The 25,134-nt window shown below is 38.7% G+C and overlaps 1 protein-coding gene across 1 annotated transcript in view; it reads right to left on the reverse strand.

Moving 5' to 3' along the window:
- Positions 1-25,134, reverse strand: part of STAG1 (stromal antigen 1) — a 788,714-nt gene that overhangs the window by 633,081 nt on the left and 130,499 nt on the right. The window contains exons 8-10 of the mRNA XM_053709754.1: positions 13,482-13,589; positions 10,162-10,276; positions 9,700-9,817 (exon numbers count right to left, since the gene is read on the reverse strand). Coding sequence (XP_053565729.1) covers positions 9,700-9,817; positions 10,162-10,276; positions 13,482-13,589 — 341 coding nt within the window. The remainder of the gene's footprint in view (positions 1-9,699; positions 9,818-10,161; positions 10,277-13,481; positions 13,590-25,134) is intronic.

Consider the following 25,134-nt stretch of genomic DNA (forward strand, 5'->3'; position numbering starts at 1 on the left):
CGTACCAGCACTATTTGAAAATAACAAACTCTTGATTGAATAATGAAAAACTACAGTTAAACACTAAAAAACTCTAAGCCATCTCCGTGGAGATGTTGCCTGTACAACGGCAAAGAGAATGACTGGGGTAGGCGGAGCCTAGGAGGGATCATGTGACCAGCTTTGCTGGGCTCTTTGCCATTTCCTGTTGGGGAAGAGAATATCCCACAAGTAAGGATGACGCCGTGGACCGGACACACCTATGTTGGAGAAAAAGGCATTTAGGACAGTTGCACTGGAGAGAGGGGGCAGGATAGACCATAAGGTCATGCTAATTTCAAGCCTTTCCGAGCTGGTTAACCCTTTTAAATACTCCAATAAAGCTCTCTGTATTAAAGGGACAGTGAAGTCCAAAAAAACTTTCATGATTCATATAGGGCATGTCATTTTAAACAATTTTCCAATTCACTTATCACCAATTTTGCTTTGTTCTCTTGGTATTCTTAGTTGAAAGCTAAACCTATGAGGTTCATATCTTAATTTCTTAGACCTTGAAGGCCATCTCTAATCTAAATGCATTGACAGTTTTTCACCACTAGAGGGCGATGGTTCATGTGTTTCATATAGATAACATTGAGGTAATGCAAGTGAATTTACCAGAGGAGTGAGCACAGATTGGCTAAATTCAAGTCTGTTAAAAGAACTGAAATAAGGGGGCAGTCTGCAGAGGCTTAGATACAAGGTAATTACAGAGGTAAAATGTGTATTAGAGGGGCGTGTCCAAGTAGCGACTGCGGATGGTCGCATCTTCTTAGAGCTCCTGCCGATCACCTAACAACCCGCCGGTGTAGGGTACTCTTTACAGCGATAAAGCAATTTAAACGATCAGCACTACTGATATAGTGGTTTTGTAGCTAAGAACCGGATTATTCACTGTATTTTTGACGTTGGGACATAAGAGCGGAGGCTCAGGACAAGCAGCGCTACCCCCCTCGGTAACTGTCAGGACTGGACATAATAAAGATAACTATCTCACATCTTGTCAGCTTTTCAGAACAGGGATTTTATCAATACAAGAAAACCTGTCACTATCAAGAATTTTACTACTGCGCAACAAATATGGCTGCCGTGAAGGAAGTTAACTTTCTGACCCGTATTGACGACATCATGGAGAAATTGGAACATCGCTTTCTGGGTCTCATACAAAGGGCTCCTTGGGACTTTTTAATGCAATCGCACAAGGCATACTTCAACTCAGGGAGCAGAATGAAAAGCAAAGAGGTGACAGCTGTGGGAAACGGAGCCGCGGTTAAGGGCGCTCCCGCGGCTCCCCCTCTTAAAAGCAAAAGGGAATCCAAAGTTAGCTCGGGGTCTTCCTTACAGGTATCACCTCGAAAAAAGCTTTCCCGGCAAATCAACCAGCCGCAAGCGACTGATAAGCTTCAGAGGAGCCTTATCCTCAGAGCTGAACCAACACCAAAAAACAGCTGTGGCGATGGAGTAAGTTGCGATGCAGTCTCTAATCAGATCAAGAAGCCCAACACTTTAACCCAAACTGTCCCGTGGCTAAACAGACAGGATTCAGAAGCACCCCTTGTTCGGGGATATAGAGATGGATCCGGGTTTGAAATAGACATCAATAACATGTCACCCTTAACGGAAATAACTCTACCTTGGCAACTGGACATACCTTTTTATTCCGGTAGAGAAGACCCTAACAGACAGTATATAATGCAGTATTGGGACAAACTAAAGCCAGCCTGAAAACTTACTGGTATTGACAAATGTTGTTTCATATCGTTAGTTTAAAAATTGTCTTAACCTTGTTTATGTTTATATTAGTGACTGCATTAGTTGTTGCCTTCCTAGGATTTACTTCAGATGGCCACATGTATTTTTGCTGGAGCATGTTATAAGTGTGCCTTAGAACTACCTATGTATTTATGGCATGATGGAGGCATAGTGAATACATACACACCCTTTATAATCTCTGTGTGTCTCCTGCGGGGCTTAGTGGGGGGCCCCTAGGGTGACATAAAATACAATTGAAGAAGGGTTTAATGATGTAAGCGCTGCCTCAGATTAAAGAGAAAAAAAAAAAAAGGGGGATAGCAATATCAATGTCCCTCCCGCGGTCTACGGCCGGGTCCGCTGTTGGGCGCATAATTATCAACTATTACTATCAACATGAGCTATATCTAAAAAGAAAGCTATATGAGCCATATTATGAATATCTGATCTTAGTCTAGGGCTTGACATTCAACAACCTGCTGAAAGCGCATGTATATAACCACCAAGGCTCAATGATGTGAATTATTTAACGTTAGGAAATAGGTTTTGTGAAGGTGTGCCTCTTATTACATTGTTTTGAAGTTCTATATTAACCCTTTAAGGACACAGCTTTCAGTTTGCTCAATTGTTTTATGACTGAAAAATTCCGTCATATGTCCTTAAGAGGTTAAGACCACAAAAATAGTTATTTTTCTCTGTGAGTTATGTGTTAATATTGCATACAGTCCTGACCGAAACACCTGTATAAACACTTACCAGAAATGTGTCGTTTCACAATGTCTTTAAATATGGTACTAGGTGTTATATGTAAATGTTTTTATATTTAATAATCCCCCCGGATGTTATTTAAGCGTAAGAACAGGCCCAAGAGCGGCCTATATCTTAGTTATAGGGGGCTAATGAAAGAGCACTGTGAATACTGATGATTAACCATAGTCAAATTTGCTATAAATATTTTATGGGTTTGTACATTTCATTTAAGATATACGACTGCATAGATGTATGTTTGAGTCATTATAATTTGTAACATTTAATGATCTATTTTATGTACAACAGCTCTATATGTAATCTCTTTTGACTTTAATAAAAAAAAAAAAAAAAAAAGTGTATTAGAACTGTGTTGGTTATGCAAAACTGGGGAATGGGTAATTAAGGGATTATCTATTTATAAAAACAACAAAAATTCTGGTGTTGACGGTCCCTTTAAGAGAACTTCAAAACAAAGTGTGAGATGTAAAACTGCAGTAGGTGTCATATGCTGGATATATCTGTATGCACTAAAGCTAGTTGATAACACTGTTCCTTAAAGATTTAGTCATAAAAATGCAATAACGCCATAGCACTAAAACTGTACTAAAATGCCCCGTGTGTATGTAACCTCCTCCGGGCTATGTGAACATGTCACGTGTATCTCACACCACGTTACACACTGCATTACAGGGACAGTATACACCATTTTTAGTATAACTGCATGCAATAGACACTACTATAAAGAAGAATATGTACAGATGCCGATCAAATAAACAGAATTTATGCTTACCTGATAAATTACTTTCTCTTGTGGTGTATCCAGTCCACGGATTCATCCTTTACTTGTGGGATATTCTCCTTCCCTACAGGAAGTGGCAAAGAGAGCACACAGCAGAGCTGTCCATATAGCTCCCCCTCTAGCTCCACCCCCCAGTCATTCGACCGAAGGTTAGGAAGAAAAAAGAGAAACCATAGGGTGCAGTGGTGACTGTAGTTTAAACAAAAAAAAAAAAAATCTACCTGACTTAATAGCCAGGGCGGGCCGTCGACTGGATACACCACAAGAGAAAGTAATTTATCAGGTAAGCATAAATTCTGTTTTCTCTTGTAAGGTGTATACAGTCCACGGATTCATCCTTTACTTGTGGGATACCAATACCAAAGCTTTAGGACACGGATGAAGGGAGGGAACAAGACAGGTACCTTAAACGGAAGGCACCACTGCTTGCAAAACCTTTCTCCCAAAAATAGCCTCCGAAGAAGCAAAAGTATCGAATTTGTAAAATTTGCAAAAAGTATGCAGCGAAGACCAAGTCGCTGCCTTACAAATCTGTTCAACAGAAGCCTCATTTTTAAAAGCCCATGTGGAAGCCACTGCTCTGGTAGAATGAGCAGTAATTGTTTCAGGAGGCTGCTGGCCAGCAGTCTCATAGGCCAAACGGATGATGCTTTTCAGCCAAAAGGAAAGAGGTAGCGGTCGCCTTCTGACCTCTCCTCTTACCAGAATAGATAAACAATGAAGTTGTTTGTCTGAAATCCTTAGTTGCTTGTAAATAGAACTTTAAAGCACGAACCACATCAAGATTGTGTAACAGACGTTCCTTCTTCGACGAAGGATTAGGACACAGAGAAGGAACAACAATTTCCTGGTTAATATTCTTATTAGACACAACCTTAGGAAGAAAACCGGGTTTGGTACGTAAAACTACCTTATCCGCATGGAACACCAGGTAAGGTGAATCACACTGTAAAGCAGATAACAAACTCTTCGAGCAGAAGATATAGCTACCAAAAACAAAACTTTCCAAGATAAAAGCTTAATATCTATGGAATGTAAAGGTTCAAACGGAACCCCTTGCAGAACTGAAAGAACTAAATTCAGACTCCATGGCGGAGCCACAGGTCTATAAACAGGCTTGATTCTGACTAAAGCCTGACTAAACGTTTGAACGTCTGGTACCTCTGCCAGACGTTTGTGAAAAAGAATAGACAAAGCAGATATCTGTCCCCTTAAGGAACTAGCTGATAATCCTTTCTCCAATCCATCTTGGAGAAAGGACAAAATCCTGAGAATCCTAACCTTACTCCATGAGTAACCCTTGGATTCACACCAACAAAGATATTTCCGCCATATCTTATGGTAGATTTTCCTGGTGACAGGCTTTCTAGCCTGAATCAGGGTATCAATAACCGACTCAGAGAAACCACGCTTTGATAGAATTAGGCGTTCAATCTCCAAGCAGTCAGACGCAGAGAAATTAGATTTGGATGTGTGAAAGGACCTTGCATTAGAAGGTCCTGCCTCATTGGTAGTGTCCATGGTGGCACAGATGACATGTCCACTAGGTCTGCATACCAGGTCCTGCGTGGCCACGCAGGCGCTATTAGAATCACCGAAGCCCTCTCCTGCTTGATTCTGGCAACCAGACGCGGGAGGAGAGGAAACAGTGGAAAAACATAGGCCAGATTGAAGGACCAAGGCGCTGCTAGAGCATCTATCAACACCGCCTGGGGATCTCGGGACCTGGACCCGTAAAGAGGAAGTTTGGTGTTCTGACGGGACGCCATCAGATCCAATTCTGGAGTGCCCCATAGCTGAGTCAGCTGGGCAAATACCTCCGGGTGGAGTTCCCACTCCCCCGGGTGAAAAGTCTGACGACTTAGAAAATCCGCCTCCCAGTTGTCTACTCCTGGGATGTGAATTGCTGAAAGATGGCAAGAGTGATCCTCCGTCCACCTGATTATTTTGGTTACTTCCATCATTGCTAGGGAACTCCTTGTTCCCCCTTGATGATTGACATAGGCTACAGTCGTGATGTTGTCCGACTGAAATCTGATGAATTTGGCCGCAGCTAGCTGAGGCCATGCCTGAAGAGCGTTGAATATCGCCCTCAGTTCCAGAATGTTTATCGGGAGAAGAGCTTCCTCCCAAGACCATAAGCCCTGAGCTTTCAGGGAGTCCCAGACTGCACCCCAGCCCAACAGACTGGCGTCGGTCGTTACGATGATCCACTCTGGTCTGCAGAAATACATTCCCTGAGACAGGTGATCCTGAGACAACCACCAGAGAAGAGAATCTCTGGTCCCCTGGTCCAACTGTATTTGAGGAGAAAAATCTGCATAATCCCCATTCCACTGTTTGAGCATGCACAGTTGCAGTGGTCTGAGGTGTATCCGTGCAAAAGGGATAATGTCCATTGCCGCTACCATTAGTCCGATTGTCTACATGCACTGAGCTACAGATGGCCGAGGAATGGAATGAAGAGCTCGGCAAGAAGTTAAGAGTTTTACCTTTCTGACCTCCGTCAGAAATTTTCATTTCTACTGAGTCTATTAGTGTTCCTAGGAAGGGAACTCTTGTGAGGGGGGAGAGAGAGAACTCTTTTTGATGTTCACCTTCCACCCATGAGACCTCAGAAAGGCCACTACAATTTCCGTGTGAGACTTGGCTCTTTGGAAAGTCGACACCTGAATTAAGATGTCGTCTAGATAAGGCGCCACTACTATGCCCCGCGGTCTTAGCACCGCCAGGAGGGACCCTAGAACCTTTGTGAAAATTCTGGGAGCAGTGGCCAACCCGAAAGGAAGAGCCACAAACTGATAATGCTTGTCCAGAAAGGCAAACCTGAGAAACTGGTGATCTTTGTGGATAGGAATGTGTAGGTACGCATCCTTTAGATCCACGGTAGTCATATATTGACCCTCCTGGATCATTGGTAAGATTGTCCGAATGGTCTCCATCTTGAATGATGGGACTCTGAGGAACTTGTTTAGAATTTTGAGATCCAGGATTGGTCTGAAAGTTCCTTCTTTTTTGGGAACCACAAACAGGTTTGAGTAAAAACCCAGCCCTTGTTCCGCAATTGGAACTGGGTGGATCACTCCCATTGTATGTAGGTCTTCTACACAGCGTAAGAACGCCTCTTTCTTTGTCATGTCTGAAGACAGACGAGAAATATGGAACCTTCCCCTTGGAGGGGAGTCCTTGAATTCTAGAAGATATCCCTGGGATACAATCTCTAAGGCCCAGGGATCGTGTACGTCTCTTGCCCAGGCCTGAGCGAAGAGAGAGAGTCTGCCCCCTACTAGATCCGATCCCGGATCTGGGGCTACCCCATCATGCTGTCTTGGAGGCAGCTGCAGGCTTCTTGGCCTGTTTACCCTTGTTTAGCCATAACGCCCTGCGCGCTAAAATGGAGAAACCTGAAATTTTTGCCGCTAACTTAGCTAGTTGGAAAGAGGCATCTGTGATAAAAGAATTAGCCAGCTTAAGAGCCTTAATTCTGTCCATAATGTCCTCATATGAGGTCTCCGTCTGGAGCGCATCTTCCAGCGCCTCGAACCAGAAAGCAGCTGCAGTGATTACAGGAACAATGCACGCAATAGGTTGGAGAAGAAATCCTTGTTGAACAAAAATTTTCTTAAGTAAACCTAATTTTTTATCCATAGGGTCTTTAAAAGCACAACTGTCTTCGATTGGTATAGTTGTGCATTTAGCAAGTGAAGAAACAGCCCCCTCCACCTTAGGGACCGTCTGCCACGAGTCCCACATGGGGTTAGATATGGGGAACATTTTCGTAAAAACAGGAGGGGGAACGAAGGGAATACCTGGTTTATCCCACTCCCTAGTAACGATATCTGCAATCCTCTTAGGAACCGGGAACACATCAGTGTAGACAGGAACTTCTAGGTACTTGTCCATTTTACACAATTTCTCTGGAACCACCATAGGGTCGCAGTCATCCAGAGTAACTAATACCACCCTGAGCAATAAGCGGAGGTGTTCTAGTTTAAATTTAAAAGCCAACGTATCCGAGTCTGAGGAGCGTTGTGAGTGTATATCGGATACGGCTACTAAAGCGTCAGAATGCTTAAAATCTGGTCTTAAAACAGATCTATCACGCTTTGCAGGTAACACGGACAGTTTAGATAAAAACACTGAGAGGGTATTATCCATAACTGCCACCAAGTCTTGTAAGGTAAAAGAGTTAGACGCACTAGAGGTGCTAGGTGTCGCTTGAGCGGGCGTAACTGGTTATGACACTTGGGCAGAGATTAACGGGCTAACCTCATTAACTTCTGTCTGAGAATCATCTTGGGCCACATTTTTAAGTGCAACAATATGTTCTTTAAAGTGTATAGACATATCAGTACAAGTGGGACACATTCTGAGAGGGGGTTCCACCATGGCTTCTAAACACATTGAACAAGGATTTTCCTTGGTGTCAGACATGTTTAACAGACTAGTAGTAAGGCAAACAGGCTTAGAAATCACTTTAATCAAGTAAAAACACACTTTGCAAAAAATTTTACTGTGCCTTTAAGAGATAAAAAAGAGTTTTCCAAAACAGTGAAAAATGCAGCAAACTTTTCGAAATTTTTACAGTATGTACCTAAAGCATTAGTAAGATTGCACAACTAGCAATAAAAACGATTAACCCCTTAATGCCAAAACCGGATCGATAGTAAGCCAACAGACCGGTTAAAACAACCAGCACCTTGCCACAGCTCTGCTGTGGCCCTACCTTCCCTTAGGAGTCAGATTTGTGGGGAAAAAGCTTCTTATCGGTCCTCAAACTGTAGCAGGACCCTCCATGTGAAACAGCCTGAAGTTCTAGTCACTATAACTGCGCATCTGAGGCGCAAAATTAGGCCCCTCCCACCTTACTCCGGTGCTGTGAGGCCTAAAGAAACACTCCTAAGAGTTATAATATTAGCCATGTGGGTAACAACCCCTGAAAGAAACCCAAAGGAACCTTCAAAGTGTCTCAAAAAACGATATTTTTCAATAAAAACCGTTTGCCATTAAGTAGTGTCAACCAGCATAAATTAGCCCTGTTATGTAAGCTAGCAATTCCATACTTAGTCTCTGAATACAGCTTACCCTTCCCTCATGGGGATCTTATCAGTCTTTTCTAGCATTATCACAGTCTTGTCTAGAAATAAATGACTGAACATACCTTATTGCAGCCTGACCTGCAAACCGTTCCCCCCAAATGAAGTTTTCTTGTACTCCTCAGTCCTTTGTGGGAACAGCAGTGGATTTTAGTTACAAAATGCTAAAATCATCTTCCTCCTTGCAGAAATCTTAATCTCTTTTCTGCTAGAGAGTAAATAGTACACATCGGTACCATTTAAAATAAACTTTTGCTTGTAGAAAATAAAAAATAAAATTCTAACACCACATTCACTTTACCCTTCCGATTGCTTAGAGCCGGCAAAGAGAATGACTGGGGGGTGGAGATAGAGGGGGAGCTATATGGACAGCTCTGCTGTGTGCTCTCTTTGCCACTTCCTGTAGGGAAGGAGAATATCCCACAAGTAAAGGATGAATACGTGGACTGGATACACCTTACAATTGAAATACAGTATAAAACCTTTTAAAAACTTACTTAGAAGCTCCCAATTTAGCACTTTTGATTAGGTTGACAGGAACACCCAGTGAAAGCAGACACTCCCCTTTCCCCTGCATATGTAAAGACCCTTTACACAAACAGGAGCAAGCTGGAGGAGGAATACATCAGTATTCTCCTAAAACTTTTGGGCTTGGTTAGGAGTCTGAAAATCAGCACAATTATATTTTAAAATAAGCAAAACTATAAAAAAAAAATTTAAAAAAACAAAAACACTGTATGGGCTATATAAATGGATCATCTACAAAACATTTATGCAAAGAAAAATCTAGTGTGCAATGTCCCTTTAAGAAGAAAGGTCCATCTGAGTACGTGCAGGTAAAATTCCAAGGATCTTTGCAAAGAGCAGCAGACTGTAGACTAGGGGATTGGCAGATAAATCTGAATTTTAATGGGGGGTCTGACACATCTGCCACTGGGAGATTTTCAATTCCAAGCTGAACTACCTACTTCTCCCTCTTATCCAGGATGCACTCAGAAGGCGTGTCTCACACATTGGTTAGACAACCCCTATCAATGATGTAAAGAACAGAGCACTATGTTTCCCATACTTCTTAGGGGAAAAAAAAAGTAATTGAGTAGGCCAGTGGGGTGCCGGGAACAAACGGAGCAAACGACTATAACATAGGGGGAATGTTTTTTATACCAATTTTTAATTGTTTGTTTTTTTTGTGCATATCTGTGTATTGCAATGATTTATTTTTTAAAAAAAACTATATATAAAAAGAAAAAAAAAAGACAAAATAACCGATTTAGTTATGTTTACCTTCCTCCCCTTGCACTGGTTCCTCTACCAGCAATTCTGCCATGCATTCCCAGTCTTTCAGAAGCTCCTGAGAACTTTCCCACAAACTGTCAACCAAGTAGGCTGCGTGTTCGTGCAACTAAAATTAAGGAATTAAAAGGAGAAAATAAAATACTGAATCTTTAGCAGGAACCCTCAAGAGTGTCCCCACATTCACAACACTGTATGCTACTTTTGCTACCATTTAAACTCCAATAATTGTCAACTTCCAACCTTTGCTTTAAAAAAACACATTAACAAATATCTCCATGAAAGAACTATCGAGCCAGAGAGTGAAAGTGCACTGGAGTAAGCATGAGAAAGTAAGAGAAAAAAGAAAGCAAGAGAGCACAGTAATGGATTTGGGCTACTATCAAACAAAAAAACAACCACAAAAACACAGTACTTCTAGAAGAGTGTCACTATTAGGAAATTACTACTTGCCTCACTTTCTAGAAAGAAAAGCACCAGCATCTTAACAAGATTTCCATTGGGGCTACTCCGTCCCCTTCTTTTGGCCAGGGCCTCTTCAGCTTGTGGATCGTGTCTGCTGAACAATCTAAATATATGCAGTAAAACAAAAATGATTAATTTTTTTTTTTTAATAGGAAAGAGCAACTAGGAAAATAGATTTAGGATTTTATTACAAGACCAGAGACTTCATATTTTGCATTACTTTCCTTTACTACTCGTGTGCAGCTTTAAAGTACATAAATCACATAAAGAGTTAAACTAATACAGAGAAAAAAAACAGAGCCTACATAACAAGCCAATGAGAATGTTATGTTTGAGACCAGGGTAAACATTGACCAATCAGATGACCCATATTGAACATAAACAGCCCAATGAGCACCCCATTTTCCACTTTCTTTTGCTGCTCAGCAACAAGATAAGTGTGCATTTATTCTCAGTGATTAATATATTATATTAAATTGTATTATTTTATTTATTTAAATATTTTCTCTATTTCTTATTCCCCTTTTTCCTTTTATTCTATAATTATTATTTACTGTTTTTCTTTTCTCTATCTTCATTTCTTTCAGTTTTTTCCTATTTTTGTTTTTTATTTTTCCCATACAGTGTTTACCTCAGTATTAGGCTCTCTCTGGTACTATAACCACTCTGTTAAGCAGTTTTTTCCTTGTGGTGCTGCTCCGTTTTTCCCTCTTGCTTCCTGGCATTTATGTGTCTTCATTTTCTCTTTTGGTCACAAAGACTGTAGCCATTTTGTGGGCGTTCATTTTTTACATCACAACCCGCATTCTTTTTCCCTGAGGCCTGAGAGACCTGTCAGCACCACCTCCTTCATTGTCTCAAGTCAAAATTTTGGTTACTTTCAGTTTCGTTGTTCCCTCACAGTTAGATTTGTTTCAATCTCCCTTCTTTGCCTTATCTCCTTTCCCAGGGTTTCCAATGTTTGGGCTCTTGATTTCAACTCTAAATCATTTTCTCCTGAAGGTGTCACTTTTCTGATTTCCCGTAGAACTAAAACTTTATCTTCTATCTTTTATCCTTATTTTCCAGCTGAACCTTTTCTCTGTGCTGTGTCCTGTCTTAAAGTTTATGAAGCTAAAACTTCATCCTTTAGAGATTCTACTAACAATCAACTTTTGTTGTCCTTTGTTCCTCCTCATGCTCCTGTCTCTCCTACTTATATAGCGAGGTGGATTAAATGAGTGATGTCTGAGGCTGGAATTGATATTGCATTCACAGCTCATTCAGTAAGAGGATCAGCAGCTTCTAAAGCCCTTTTAAAATCTGCTCCTTTACAATAAATTTTGAAGGCTGCAGACTGGTCCTCTGATTCTACTTTCAAACATTTTTACTTTAAACCCATTCAACACACCTCTCTAAATCTTTTTCAATAATGCTTTAAACTTGCAAAATATGAAGTCTCTGGTCTTGTAATAAAATTCCGATTATCCTAGCTTTGTGAAGGAATAATCTAGATTTTATTAAAGACACAGAGACTAATACTTTCCCACCTCTACTTTGTCTTTTTTCCCAACCCATATTTTGTTAATAGTTTACACTAAAGATATACATTTTATTTTAGTTACCAACTACTCAAATATCACTAGTTAAATCTGGATTTGTTCCTTCAATCAAATCTTCTTCAACCTCATGGAAACACAGATGATCTACAGATTATCATCCTCCAATCCTGAGTTCTTTTCGAGTCAAAATTCTCTCAAGTTTATTCAAGTTTTATGGTTCTGCTTTATTGTATGTTTGTTAATTGGACTGTTGGGACTTTTCTGTTTTTTCCGAAGATTCTTTGTTATGAGCATCAAGTAAGAAAGAGGGAAATGGGGTGCTCATTGGGCTGTTTATGGTCAATATGGAACATCTGATTTTTCAATGTTTACCCTGGTCTCCAACCTAGCATTCTCATTGGCTAGTATGTAGGCTCTTTTTTCTCTGTATTAGTTTAACTCTTTATGTACTTTAAAGGCTGCACAGGATTAGTAAAGTATTGCAAAATATTCATCTGTGTCTTTAATAAAATCTAGGATAATCTAAATTTTACTGTACTGAATAAAGTGACGTTATATACACAAAAGGCCAAACCTCCACACTAATTCTCATTTTTATATTGAGCTTTAGACAGCGCTTTTACATTTCTTGCCCATTTTATTTAATCCATAACAAGGTGTCTCAAAAACTTTCTTCATGAAAAAATGCTACAAATCACTTATTTGAAAATAAAAAAACTATTATGGACTATTTTCTTGCCAAGGCTACTGGCATTCTACATAGAATAAAGTGAGTTCACTAAATAAACCACCATCAGATACTGCACAGCAGTTGCTTCTTAAAAAGGACATTAAACACAAAATAAATACTAGATAGAATTATGCATTCAAAGAAAGATTAGTCTCTGAATAACATTTAGATGCATTTAAAAAAATAATAATAATTAGTTGTTTAAAACTTTACACTTATTTTGTCAATATTTAATGTCTATAAAACAATGGGAGCTGCCATGTTGTAACTTTCGTTACCTTCTCTGTTGTGGTCAATCAGGGACAGTTTTAAATAGGTCACTAGAGTGAGCAGCCAATGGTTGTGTGGAATATAACAGTGATCTGTACTTCAATTTCTAACAGCAACTGAAATGCTCACAATTTCAGAATGGAATTACAGGAAAAGGGGACAAAATAATAACTAACAACTCATTTGAAAAACAAAACATTGTTCATAGAGACCGTAGGAAACAAATGCCAAGGCACTTGATATCCAGTCTCTATGAATGGAACACAATATTGAGGAGGTATTTAATAGAACCCCCATAAATAATTGATGTATGTAAAATATACTGAGTTATATTTTACATATTGTATGAAGGTATTAAAATAATGCCCATTTCAACTGTACATAATATCTTTTTAATCAAGGTCCTTGAATATTGGGTGTTGAGGGTTTTATTTTGTTAAAGTGCTTGCATTTTACTGTGTGCATCCTGTGACACTCCAGGCAGCTCAAAAGCCAATCATAAGTATGCTTACTTGTATATTCTCCAGTAACCTCATTTGAAACTAAGGTAAAGGATGGTAATTGTGTGTATGTATTTTACTATTTTTACACAGGAATGGCCTTTAAATCTAAGGATCTAAATTTGGGAAGCATTTGTCTAAAATATATTGCAACATTGAATGTAATATGCCATTTTTAATTGTGTCGTTAAAAAAACAAACACACACAATTTATGTCCGTTTCATAATATATTAAAACATTTGGTTTGCTTTTTCTTGTAGACTTACTTTTTATGAAGGAATTCACCAGCAGCTACAGCTACAGGGCGGTGCGCAGAATATACCAAGTGATAAACGTTTTCACAGTCTTCATTGGAAAGGGCCTCTTCACTGCCTCTAGCAAAGCAAAAACAAAAAAAAATATATCAATATATTTATCTCTCTCTAAATATATATTTCTGTCTTTAGCAACATCTTAAGAATAAGCACCCTAATAAGGCATGAGAAAAGTAGAAATTAAATTATTAGTTATTTCCTACTATTACTGACCAGTGCGACTCCATTATCGAAGGTGGAATGGACAGAATTAAATATGCCGCATCTTACCACTAGGTCTTTCTTTGGTCAATGTAGGCTATTTCTTTCATGGTGGCAAGAGTGTGGATATACATTCCTACCAGGAGGTGGCAAAGTTTCCCAAACCTCAAAAGCCTATAAATACCACGCCCACCTCACTCATACCCAAGTTTAACATATAGCCAAGAGGTGATGTGTTTAAGGAGTAAAAACATAAAAAAGAGGCACAGGAAAAAAAAAAATGTGCTTATTAAAAATAACGAAAAAATTTGGGTGGGCTTCCACCATGAAAGAAATTAATTTACCAGGTACAGTTATATGCAAATTTTAGGCACCCGTGACAATTTCCATGATTTTCATTTATAAATAATTGGGTGTTTGGATCAGCAATTTCATTTTGATCTATCAAATAACTGAAGGACACAGTAATATTTCAGTAGTGAAATGAGGTTTATTGGATTAACAGAAAATGTGCAATATGCATCAAAATGAAATTAGACAGGTGCATACATTTGGGCACCCTTGTCATTTTGTTGATTTGAATACCTGTAACTACCTAGCACTGATTAATTGGAACACACAATTGCTTTGGTCAGCCCATTAAGCCTTGAACTTCATAGATCAATATATATATATATATATATATATATATATATATAAATAAAAAATCCTGTTTGTTTGCTGTTATTGCAAAGTCTTTATATTTACACAGAACATTCAGGTGCCTGGCCTCTGGAGGGCGGATTCACATCAAGCATAGATATATATTATATATATATATATATATATATATATACACATACATACATACAGTGGATATAAAAAGTCTACACACCCCTGTTAAAATGTCAGGTTCCTGTGATGTAGAAAAATGGAGACAAAGATAAATCATTTCAGAACTGTTTCCACCTTTAATGTGTCCTATAAACTGTACAACTCAATTGAAAAACAAACTGAAATCTTTTAGGTAAAGGGAAATAAAAAACTAAAATAATATGGTTGTCTAAGTGTGAACACCCTTTGATGTAGCTGTGTTCAGAATTAAGCAATCACATTCAAAATCATGTTAAATAGGAGTCAGTACAAACCTGCCATAATTTAAAGTGCCTCTGATTAACCCCAAATAAAGTTCAGATGTTCTAGTAGGTCTTTCCTGACATTTTGTTAGTCGCATCCTACAGCAAAAGCCATTGTCCGCAGAGAGTTTATAAAGCATCAGAGGGATCTCATTGTTAAAAGGTATCAATCAGGAGAAGGGTACAAAAGAATTTCCAAGGCATTAGATATACCATGGAACACAGTGAAGACAGTCATCATCAAGTGAAGAAAATATGGTGCAACAGTGACATTACCAAGAACTGGATGTCCCTCCAAAATTGATGAAAAGATGAGAAGAAAACTGGTCTGGGAGGCTACCAAGAGGCCTACAGCAACATTAAAGGAGCTGCAGGAATATCTGGCAAGTACTGGCTGTGTGGTACATGTGACAACAATCGCCGTATTCTTCATATGTCTGGGCTATGGGGTAAAGTGGCAAGACGGAAGCCATTTCTTACAAAAAAAAAAAAAACACATCTAAGGCCGGCTAAATTTTGCAAAAACATATCTGAACTTTCCCAAAAGCATGTTGCAAAAGGTGTTCTGGTCTGATGAAAACAAAGTTGAACTTTTTGGCCATAATTCCAAAAGATATGTTTGTCGCAAAAACAACACTGCATATCACCAAAAGAACACCATACCCACAGTGAAGCATGGTGGTGTCAGCATCATGCTTTGGGGCTGTTTTTCTTCAGCTGGAACTGGGGCCTTATTCAAGGTAGAGGGAATAATGAACAGTTCCAAATACCAGACAATATTGGCACAAAACCTTCAGGCTTCTGCTAGAAAACATAATTTATGTAAGAACTTACCTGATAAATTAATTTCTTTCATATTGGCAAGAGTCCATGAGCTAGTGACGTATGGGATATACAATCCTACCAGGAGGGGCAAAGTTTCCCAAACCTCAAGAATGCCTATAAATACACCCCTCACCACACCCACAATTCAGTTTAACGAGTAGCCAAGTAGTGGGGTGATAAATAAAGGAGTAAAAAGCATCAACAGAGGAATCTGGAAATAATTGTGCTTTATACAAAAAAATCATAACCACCACAAAAAAGGGTGGGCCTCATGGACTCTTGCTAATATGAAAGAAATGAATTTATCAGGTAAGTTGTTACATAAATTATGTTTTCTTTCATGTAATTGGCAAGAGTCCATGAGCTAGTGACGTATGGGATATCATATACTCAAGATGTGAAACTCCACGCAAGAGAGGGAGGGATAAAAATAAACAGCCATATGCTGAAAAATTAATCCACAACCCAAAATATAAGTTATTCTCATGAAGAAAAGAAAAACTTAAAACATCAGCAGAAGAATCAAACTGAAACAACTGCCTGAAGAACTTTTCTACCAAAAACTGCTTCTGAAGAAGCAAATACATCAAAATGGTAGAATTAAGTAAATGTATGTAAAGAAGACCAAATTGCCGCTTGCAAATTTGAACAACTGAAGCTTCATTCTTAAAAGCCCACGTGACGACTGATCTAGTAGAATGAGCTGAAATGCTCTGAAGCAGGGCCTAACCCGACTCCAATAAGCTTGAAGAATCAAAAAGCTTTAATCAACAAACCAAGGAAATAGCAGAAGCTTTTCTGACCATTCCTAGGACCAGAAAATATAACAAATAGACTTGAAGTCTTTGTGAAATCTTAGTAGCTTAAATATAATATATCAAAGCTCTCACCACATCCAAAGAATGAAAAGATCTTTTCCAAAGAATTCTTAGGATTAGGACACAAGGAAGGAACAACAATTTCTCTACTAATGTTGTTAGAATTCACAACCTTATGAAAAAATAGAAATGAAGTCCGCAAAACCGCCTTATCCTGATGAAAAATCAGAAAAGGAGATTCTCAAGAAAAAGCAGATAGCTCAGAAACTCTTCTAGCAGAAGAGATGGCCAAAAGGAACAATACTTTCCAAGAAAGTAGTAAAATGTCCAAAGAATGCATAGGCTCAATGTGGAGGAGCCTGTAAAAGCCTTCAAAACCAAATTAAGACTCCAAGGAGGAGAGATTGATTTAATGACAGGCTTAAATACAAACTAAAGCCTGTACAAAACAGTGAATATCAGGAAGATAAGCAATCTTTCTACGAATGAAACGATCGTCTGGGGTTGTCATGTTCCTTGTTCAGAGGAGAATTGCCTGGTATTTCGGGGCTGGACTGACCTTACTTGGCGGGATCAGACTGATATACTTCAGGAAAGTTTTCTTCTGTGAAAAGCACACTGGTCTAAAAGAGGCTGCTTCCGGGTGGTAAATCGACATAGCATAGAACAAGCCACTGAGCTGCTGTTCGTTCCTGGTAGAGCGCTTCTCTCTTTGTATGCAAATGAAACAGAAAGAGCAGAGATTTGTCCCTTCAAGGAACTTGCAGACAAAAACCTTATCCAAACCATCCTGAAGAAACTGAAAAATCTTTGCAACTCTAAAAGAATGCCAAAAGAATTTATGAGAATACCATAAAATGTAGGTCTACCAAACTCGAAAATAAATCTTTACGAGCTTGTGACATAGTATTAATCACCGAGTCAGAGAAACCTCTATGACTTAGCACTAAGCATTCAATTTCCATACCTTCAAATATAATGATTTGAAATCCTGATGGAAACATGGACCTTGAGACAGTAGGTCCGGCCTTAACGGAAATGGTCAAGGTTGGCAACTGGACATGCGAACAAGATCCGCATACCAAAACCTGTGGGGCCATGCTGGAGCCACCAGAAACACAAACGGTTGTTCCATGATGATTCTGGAAATCAACTCTTGGAGGAAGAACTAGAGGTGAGAAAATATAAGCAAGTTAATAACACCAAGGAAGTGTCAGCGCACCTACTGCTTCCTCATGAAAATCCCTGAATCTGGACAGGCATCTGGGAAGTCTCTTGTTTAAATGTTTAAATGAGAGGCCATCAGATTTATCTGTGGAAGACCCCATATCTTGAACAATCTGAGAAAACACATCTGGATAGAGGAACCACTCCCCAGTAAAGTCTGACGGCTGAGATAATCCGTCTCCCAATGTCTATATCTGGGATATGCACAGCAGCAATTAGACAGGAGCTGTATTCCGCCCTTGCAAGTATCCAAGATAAAGTGAAACAAAAGAAGGTGCCAACATAGTGCAAAATCAATAAGGCATGACACGCCGCTGTTGTAAGTGGTAATATACTCACAAGATAACAGACACTTGAGAAGTGTCACAAAGGCCTTCTGGACTCTTGGAGTCATCCAGCTAACTCCCACTCCTGTGTGGTAAGGTTTCGTATCCTACACGTCCTCTTTTTCGTGCAGTCTGTGCTTTACCGGATGATAATCGGCACTCCAAACTTGTGGTATTTCAAACAGGGCTCCAGACCCCACAAGCAAGCTCCAGACCCAGCAATCAAGTGGAAAAAACACACTCGAACGATCCAGACCCAACACTGGAGGAAGTGTGTATTGAGCAATAGTACCGTAATGGTAAAGATAAAACATAATTTATGTAAGAACTTACCTGATAAATTAAATTCTTTCATATTAGCAAGAGTCCATGAGCTAGTGACGTATGGGATATACATTCCTACCAGGAGGGGCAAAGTTTCCCAAACCTAAAAATGCCTATAAATACACCCCTCACCACACCCACAAATCAGTTTAACGTATAGCCAAGAAGTGGGGTGATAAGAAAAAAGTGCGAAAGCATAAAAAATAAGGAATTGGAATAATTGTGCTTTATACAAAAAAATCATAACCACCACAAAAAAGGGTGGGCCTCATGGACTCTTGCTAATATGAAAGAAATTAATTTATCAGGTAAGTTCTTACATAAATTATGTTTTCTTTCATGTAATTAGCAAGAGTCCATGAGCTAGTAACGTATGGGATAATGACTACCCAAGATGTGTATCTTCCACGCAAGAGTCACTAGAGAGGGATAAAATAAAGACAGCCAATTCCGCTGAAAATAATCCACACCCAAAATAAAGTTTAAATCTTATAATGAAAAAAACTGAAATTATAAGCAGAAGAATCAAACTGAAACAGCAGCCTGAAGAACTTTTCTACCAAAAACTGCTTCAGAAGAAGAAAATACATCAAAATGGTAGAATTTAGTAAAAGTATGCAAAGAAGACCAAGTGGCTGCTTCGCAAATCTGATCAACTGAAGCTTCATTCCAATACGCCCAGGAAGTAGAAACTGACCTAGTAGAATGAGCTGTAATCCTTTGAGGCGGAGCTTTACCCGACTCGACATAGGCATGATGAAACAAAGATTTTAACCAAGATGCCAAAGAATTGGCAGAAGCCTTCTGACCTTTCCTAGAACCGGAAAAAATAACAAATAGACTAGAAGTCTTTCGGAAATCCTTAGTAGCTTCAACATAATATTTCAAAGCTCTAACTACATCCAAAGAATGCAACGAGTTTTCCTTAGAATTCTTAGGATTAGGACACAATGAAGGAACCACAATTTCTCTACTAATGTTGTTATAATTCACAACCTTAGGTAAAAATTTAAAAGAAGTTCGCAACACCGCTTTATCCTGATGAAAAATCAGAAAAGGAGACTCACAAGAAAGAGCAGATAATACAGAAACTCTTCTAGCAGAAGAGATGGCCAAAAGAAACAAAACTTTCCAAGAAAGTAATTTAATGTCCAGCGAATGCATAGGTTCAAACGGAGGAGCTTGAAGAGCCCCCAGAACCAAATTCAAACTCCAAGGAGGAGAAATTGACTTAATAACAGGTTATATATGAACCAAAGCTTGTACAAAACAATGAATATCAGGAAGACTAGCAACCTTTCTGTGAAAAAGAACAGAAAGAGCAGAGATTTGACCTTTCAAGGAACTTGCAGACAAACCTTATCCAAACCATCCTGAAGAAACTGTAAAATTCTAGGAATTTTAAAAGAATGCCAAGAAAAATGATGAGAAAAACACAAAGAAATGAAAATCTTCCAGACTCGATAATATATCTTCCTAGATACAGTTTTACGAGCCTGTAACATAGTATTAATCACAGAGTCAGAGAAAACCTCTATGATTGAGAATCAAGCGTTCAATCTCCATACCTTCAAATTTAAGGATTTGAGAACCTGATGGAAAAAAAGGACCTTGCGATAGAAGGTCTGGTCTTAACGGAAGAGTCCACTGTTGGCAAATGGCCATCCGGACAAGATCCGCATACCAAAACCTGTGAGGCCATGCTGGAGCCACCAGCAGAATAAACAAACGTTCCTTTAGAATCTTGGAAAAAGAACTATAGGCGGAAAGATATAAGCAGGATGATACTTCCAAGGAAGTGACAATGCATCCACTGTTTCCGCCTGAGGATCCCTGGATCTGGACAGATACCTGGGAAGCTTCTTGTTTAGATGAGAAGCCATCAGATCTATTTCTGGAAGTCCCCATATTTGAACAATCTGAAGAAATACCTCTGGGTGAAGAAACCATTCGCCCAGATGTAGTGTTTGGCGACTGAGATAATCCGCTTCCCAATTGTCTATACCTGGGATATGAACCGCAGAAATTAGACAGGAGCTGGATTCCGCCCATACAAGTATTCGAGAGACTTCTTTCATAGCCAGAGGACTGTGAGTTCCTCCTTGATGATTGACATATGCCACAGTTGTGACATCGTCCGTCTAGAAACAAATGAACGACTCTCTCTTTAGAAGAGGCCACGACTGAAGAGCTCTGAAAATTGCACGGAGGTCCAAAAATGTTGATTGGTAATCTCACCTCCTGAGATTCCCAAACCCCTTGCGCTGTCAGAAACCCCCATACAGCTCCCCAACCTGTCAGATTTGCATCTGTTGAGATCACAGTCTAGGTTGGAGGAACAAAAAGAAGCCCCCTGAACTAAACGATGGTGATCTGTCCACCACGTCAGAGAGTGTCGAACAATCGGTTTTAAAGATATTAATCGAGATATCTTTGTATAATCCCTGCACCACTGGTTCAGCATACAGCGCTGAAAAGGTCGCATGTGAAAACGAGCAAAGGGAATCGCGTCCAATGCAGCAGTCATAAGACCTAGAATTTCCATGCATAAAGCTACCGAAGGGAATGATTGAGACTGAAGGTTTCGATAAGCTGAAACCAATTTCAGACGCCTCTTGTCCGTCAGAGACAGAATCAAGAACACTGAATCTATCAGGAAACCTAAAAAGGTTACCCTTGTCTGAGGAATCAAACAAACTTTTTGGTAAATTGATCCTCCAACCATGTTCTCGAAGAAACAACACTTATAAAAGACTGGAAATGTTCTTTCTAGAGAAAATGAGCAAAGGGAATTGAATCCAATGCTGTGGACATAAGACCTAAAACTTATATGCATATAAAGCAACTGAAGGAAATAGAGACTAAAGGTACCGATAGACGGAACCCAATAACATTATCCCTTGTCTGATTGAGACAAGGACAGTGACACAAACTATCTGGAAACCTAAAAAAGGTGACCCTTGAGTGAGGAATCAAGAGCTTAGAAAAGAAAATCCTCTAACTATGCCCTGAAGAGTAAGTGAATCATATGAGATTCCGCATCCTCAGAAAATAATCTGAATGAAAACAGAAAAATGAAAATATGCATTTATTGTATCTAATGAAAACAAATAATGCTATCAAAGACCATAAAAAGGCAAAATAGTTTGAATAAAACTCCAAAACCCGGTTCCTCAAAAGAAACTGGAATAAATACCCCAGAAGATTCCAGGTCTGAGCAGCACTTGAACCCCATGGGTGCCCAGCCATGCTTCAACAGTACCCAAAATATATAGGACAAAATAAATTTCAAAGAAGCCTTAACCTGCCCCTTACCAGCCAAGCTGGAATACGGCACGTACATGGCAAAATTAGGGAGCTGATTTCGAACTCCAATTATAGACATGTTACTTGGGAAAGAACTCAGGAATTTGTTCCTTAATAAGAACAACCAAACTAGTATAAGCTTAAAGTTTTAGTCTTAGAACTCAACCTTGAAGCCCAGAGTAACAGTTAAGAATTGAATCCAATTATAAAACAAATAATTGATTATCTTAGAACAAAGGAAAATTTTTTTTTTTTTTTTTTTAAAAATCACAAAATTCTTCTAGCTAAAAAAGCTAAAGACATAGATTAACCCTCATTTGCGAAAATATTCAATAAAATGAAGACACAAATGAAATTATTAGCATGATAGTCCAGTTTAAAGGACCAGCCAATAGAGTGGACTTGCATAATCAATAAATGCAAAACAACAAGACAAATGCAACAGCACCTAGTCTAGTAAATGTTGTCCTTTAACAATGCTAAAATAAATCATAATCTGATACTTGATCTTAAAGTAAACAGAGAAAATGAAGCAATTGCAATATCTAAATAAATCACAGGACCAAGAAAAGTACCTGAAACTAAATAATTTTCCATAAATAAGATACAACTATCTAAAGGAAAATAAATACTATTTTGCTATAGAAACAATAGCATAATTAGTAGAATTAGAAATAGCCCCAATAAATTGGAGAAACCTCCAAAATGAGTTTAACTGCTGGCAAAGTATATAGTTTGAAACCTTGAAGAAGGAATAAAAGAAAATTCTCAGCCTATTCCATTCCCTAGTATAGGGAATTGGAAAGAAAACCTCTAAAGAAATAAATAGGCAGAAATAACGTCAGCTAGTCTTAAAGAACTAGTTACCTTAATATCCAAAATAATCAACACCTTTTCAACAAAGAACAAATGTACTTTAATAATTGAAAAATAATAAAAAAGTAGATTTGTTAATGTCAATATCTGATGAAGAAAATTTCTGAAAAAAACATCATCAGAGAAGGATAAATCAGTATGTTGTTGGTCATTTGAAACTTCAATAATTAAAAAAGAAGTGAAAAAGACCTAAAAATTTTATTAGAAGGCACGAAGTCAGACAAAGCCTTTAACATAGAATCAGAAAAATATTTCTTATAAGTCTTCTAAATATTTCTTGTAAGAAAAGAAAATATATAAAGCATAAATACTAATGGATTCCGCATGTAAAAGTATAACATAATATCTTATTACAAACCATAGCTAAAGATAAACATTTATAACATTTAAAATAAATGAACTTAGCTTTGGAAGAACTGAAACTCAGTTAAGCGTTTTTCCAAAAGTAGCTTCTGATTCAGAGTCCATTTGAGACATCTTGCAATATGTAATAGAAAAAACAACATATAAAGCAAAATTGATCAAATTCCTTAAATGACAGTTTCAGGAATGGGAAAAAAATGCCAATGAACAAGCTTCTAGCAACCAGAAGCAATAAATAATGAGACTTAAATATTGTGGAGAAAACAATGACGCTCGAATTTTTTAGCGCCAAAAAAGCCGCCCACATTATTTGGCGCCTAAATGCTTTTGGCGCCAAAAATGGCGCCACATCCGGTAACGCCATTTTTTTGCGCAAAAACGTCAAAAAAATGACGCAACTTCAGGCGACACGTATGACGCCGGAAATGACAAGAAAATTTTTGCGCCAAGAAAGTCCGCGCCAAGAATGACGCAATAAAATTAAGCATTTTCAGCCCCCGCGAGCCTAACAGCCCACAGGAAAAAAAGTCAAATTTTAAGGTAAGAAAAAATTGAATTATTCATATGCATTATCCCAAATATGAAACTGACTGTCTCAAAATAAGGAACGTTGAACATCCTGAATCAAGGCAAATACATTTTTAAACACATATTTAGAACTTTATATAAAAGTGCCCAACCATAGCTTAGAGTGTCACAGAAAATAAGACTTACTTACCCCAGGACACTCATCTACATGTAGTAGAAAGCCAAACCAGTACTGAAACGAGAATCAGTAGAGGTAATGGTATATATAAGAGTATATCGTCGATCTGAAAAGGGAGGTAAGAGATGAATCTCTACGACCGATAACAGAGAACCTATGAAATAGACCCCGGAGATCATTGAATTCAAATAGGCAATACTCTCTTCACATCCCTCTGACATTCACTGCACACTGAGAGGAAAACCGGGCTCCAACCTGCTGCGGAGCGCATATCAACGTAGAATCTAGCACAAACTTACTTCACCACCTCCACGGGAGGCAAAGTTTGTAAAACTGATTTGTGGGTGTGGTGAGGGGTGTATTTATAGGCATTTTGAGGTTTGGGAAACTTTGCCCCTCCTGGTAGGAATGTATATCCCATACGTCACTAGCTCATGGACTCTTGCTAATTACATGAAAGAAAATAAAATAAAGTTTGTGGCAAAAGTCTAAAATAAATAAAAAGACTTTATTCAGCACAACGTTTCTCGGTCTGTACGTGACCGTTTCCTCAGCTGCATATATGTATGATACATATATGCACCTGAGGAAACGGTCACGTACAGACAGAGAAACGTTGTGCTGAATAAAGTCTATTTATTGATTTTAGACTTTTGCCACAAACCTTATTTTATCTTTACCATTACGGTACTATTGCTCAATACACACTTCCTCCAGTGTTGGGTCTGGATCGTTCGAGTGTGTTTGTTCCACTTGATTGCTGGGTCTGGAGCTTGCTTGTGGGGTCTGGAGCCCTGTCTGAAATACCACAAGTTTGGAGTGCCGATTATCATCTGGTAAAGCACAGACTGCACGAAAAAGAGGACGTGTAGGATACGAAACCTTACCACACAGGAGTGGGAGTTAGCTGGACGACTCCAAGAGTCCAGAAGGCCTTCGTGACACTTCACAAGTGTCTGTTATCTCGTGAATATATTACCACTTACAACAGCGGCGTGTCATGCCTTATTGATTTTGCACTATGTTGGCGCCTTCTTTTGTTTCACTTTACCTGTAGATATCTCGTCTTGGGCCACCAACAAGATTTGTTTGAAGAAGCTGCTCGCCATCTGCAATATGATATAACATCATATTTGATTTGAACTTTTATTCGGACATTCTGAATACTAAGTATCATTAATGCACTGCATTGTTACAATTTTTACACTGTTTGCGCTTTATATAAGAGATTGCACTGGGATTATTGTATAATCTTATAGGAATTGGTAATTTCCAATCAAGGAATGTATTATTAGGTTTGAAGGTTAAGAGTACTTATTTGTCACATATACACTATTAATTCGACCTTTGGCGCACTGATTATATTTATTTGTTTTGTTTAAGTATCCAAGATACTTCTTCATAGCTTGTGGACTGTGAGTCCAACCCTGCTGATTGACAAATGTCACTGTATGTGATATTGTCTGTTTGAAAATAAATGAACAGTTCTCTCTTCAACAAAGGCCAAAACTGAAGAGC

Source organism: Bombina bombina, chromosome 4, assembly GCF_027579735.1.
Source record: "Bombina bombina isolate aBomBom1 chromosome 4, aBomBom1.pri, whole genome shotgun sequence".
Taxonomy (NCBI): Eukaryota; Metazoa; Chordata; class Amphibia; order Anura; family Bombinatoridae; genus Bombina; species Bombina bombina.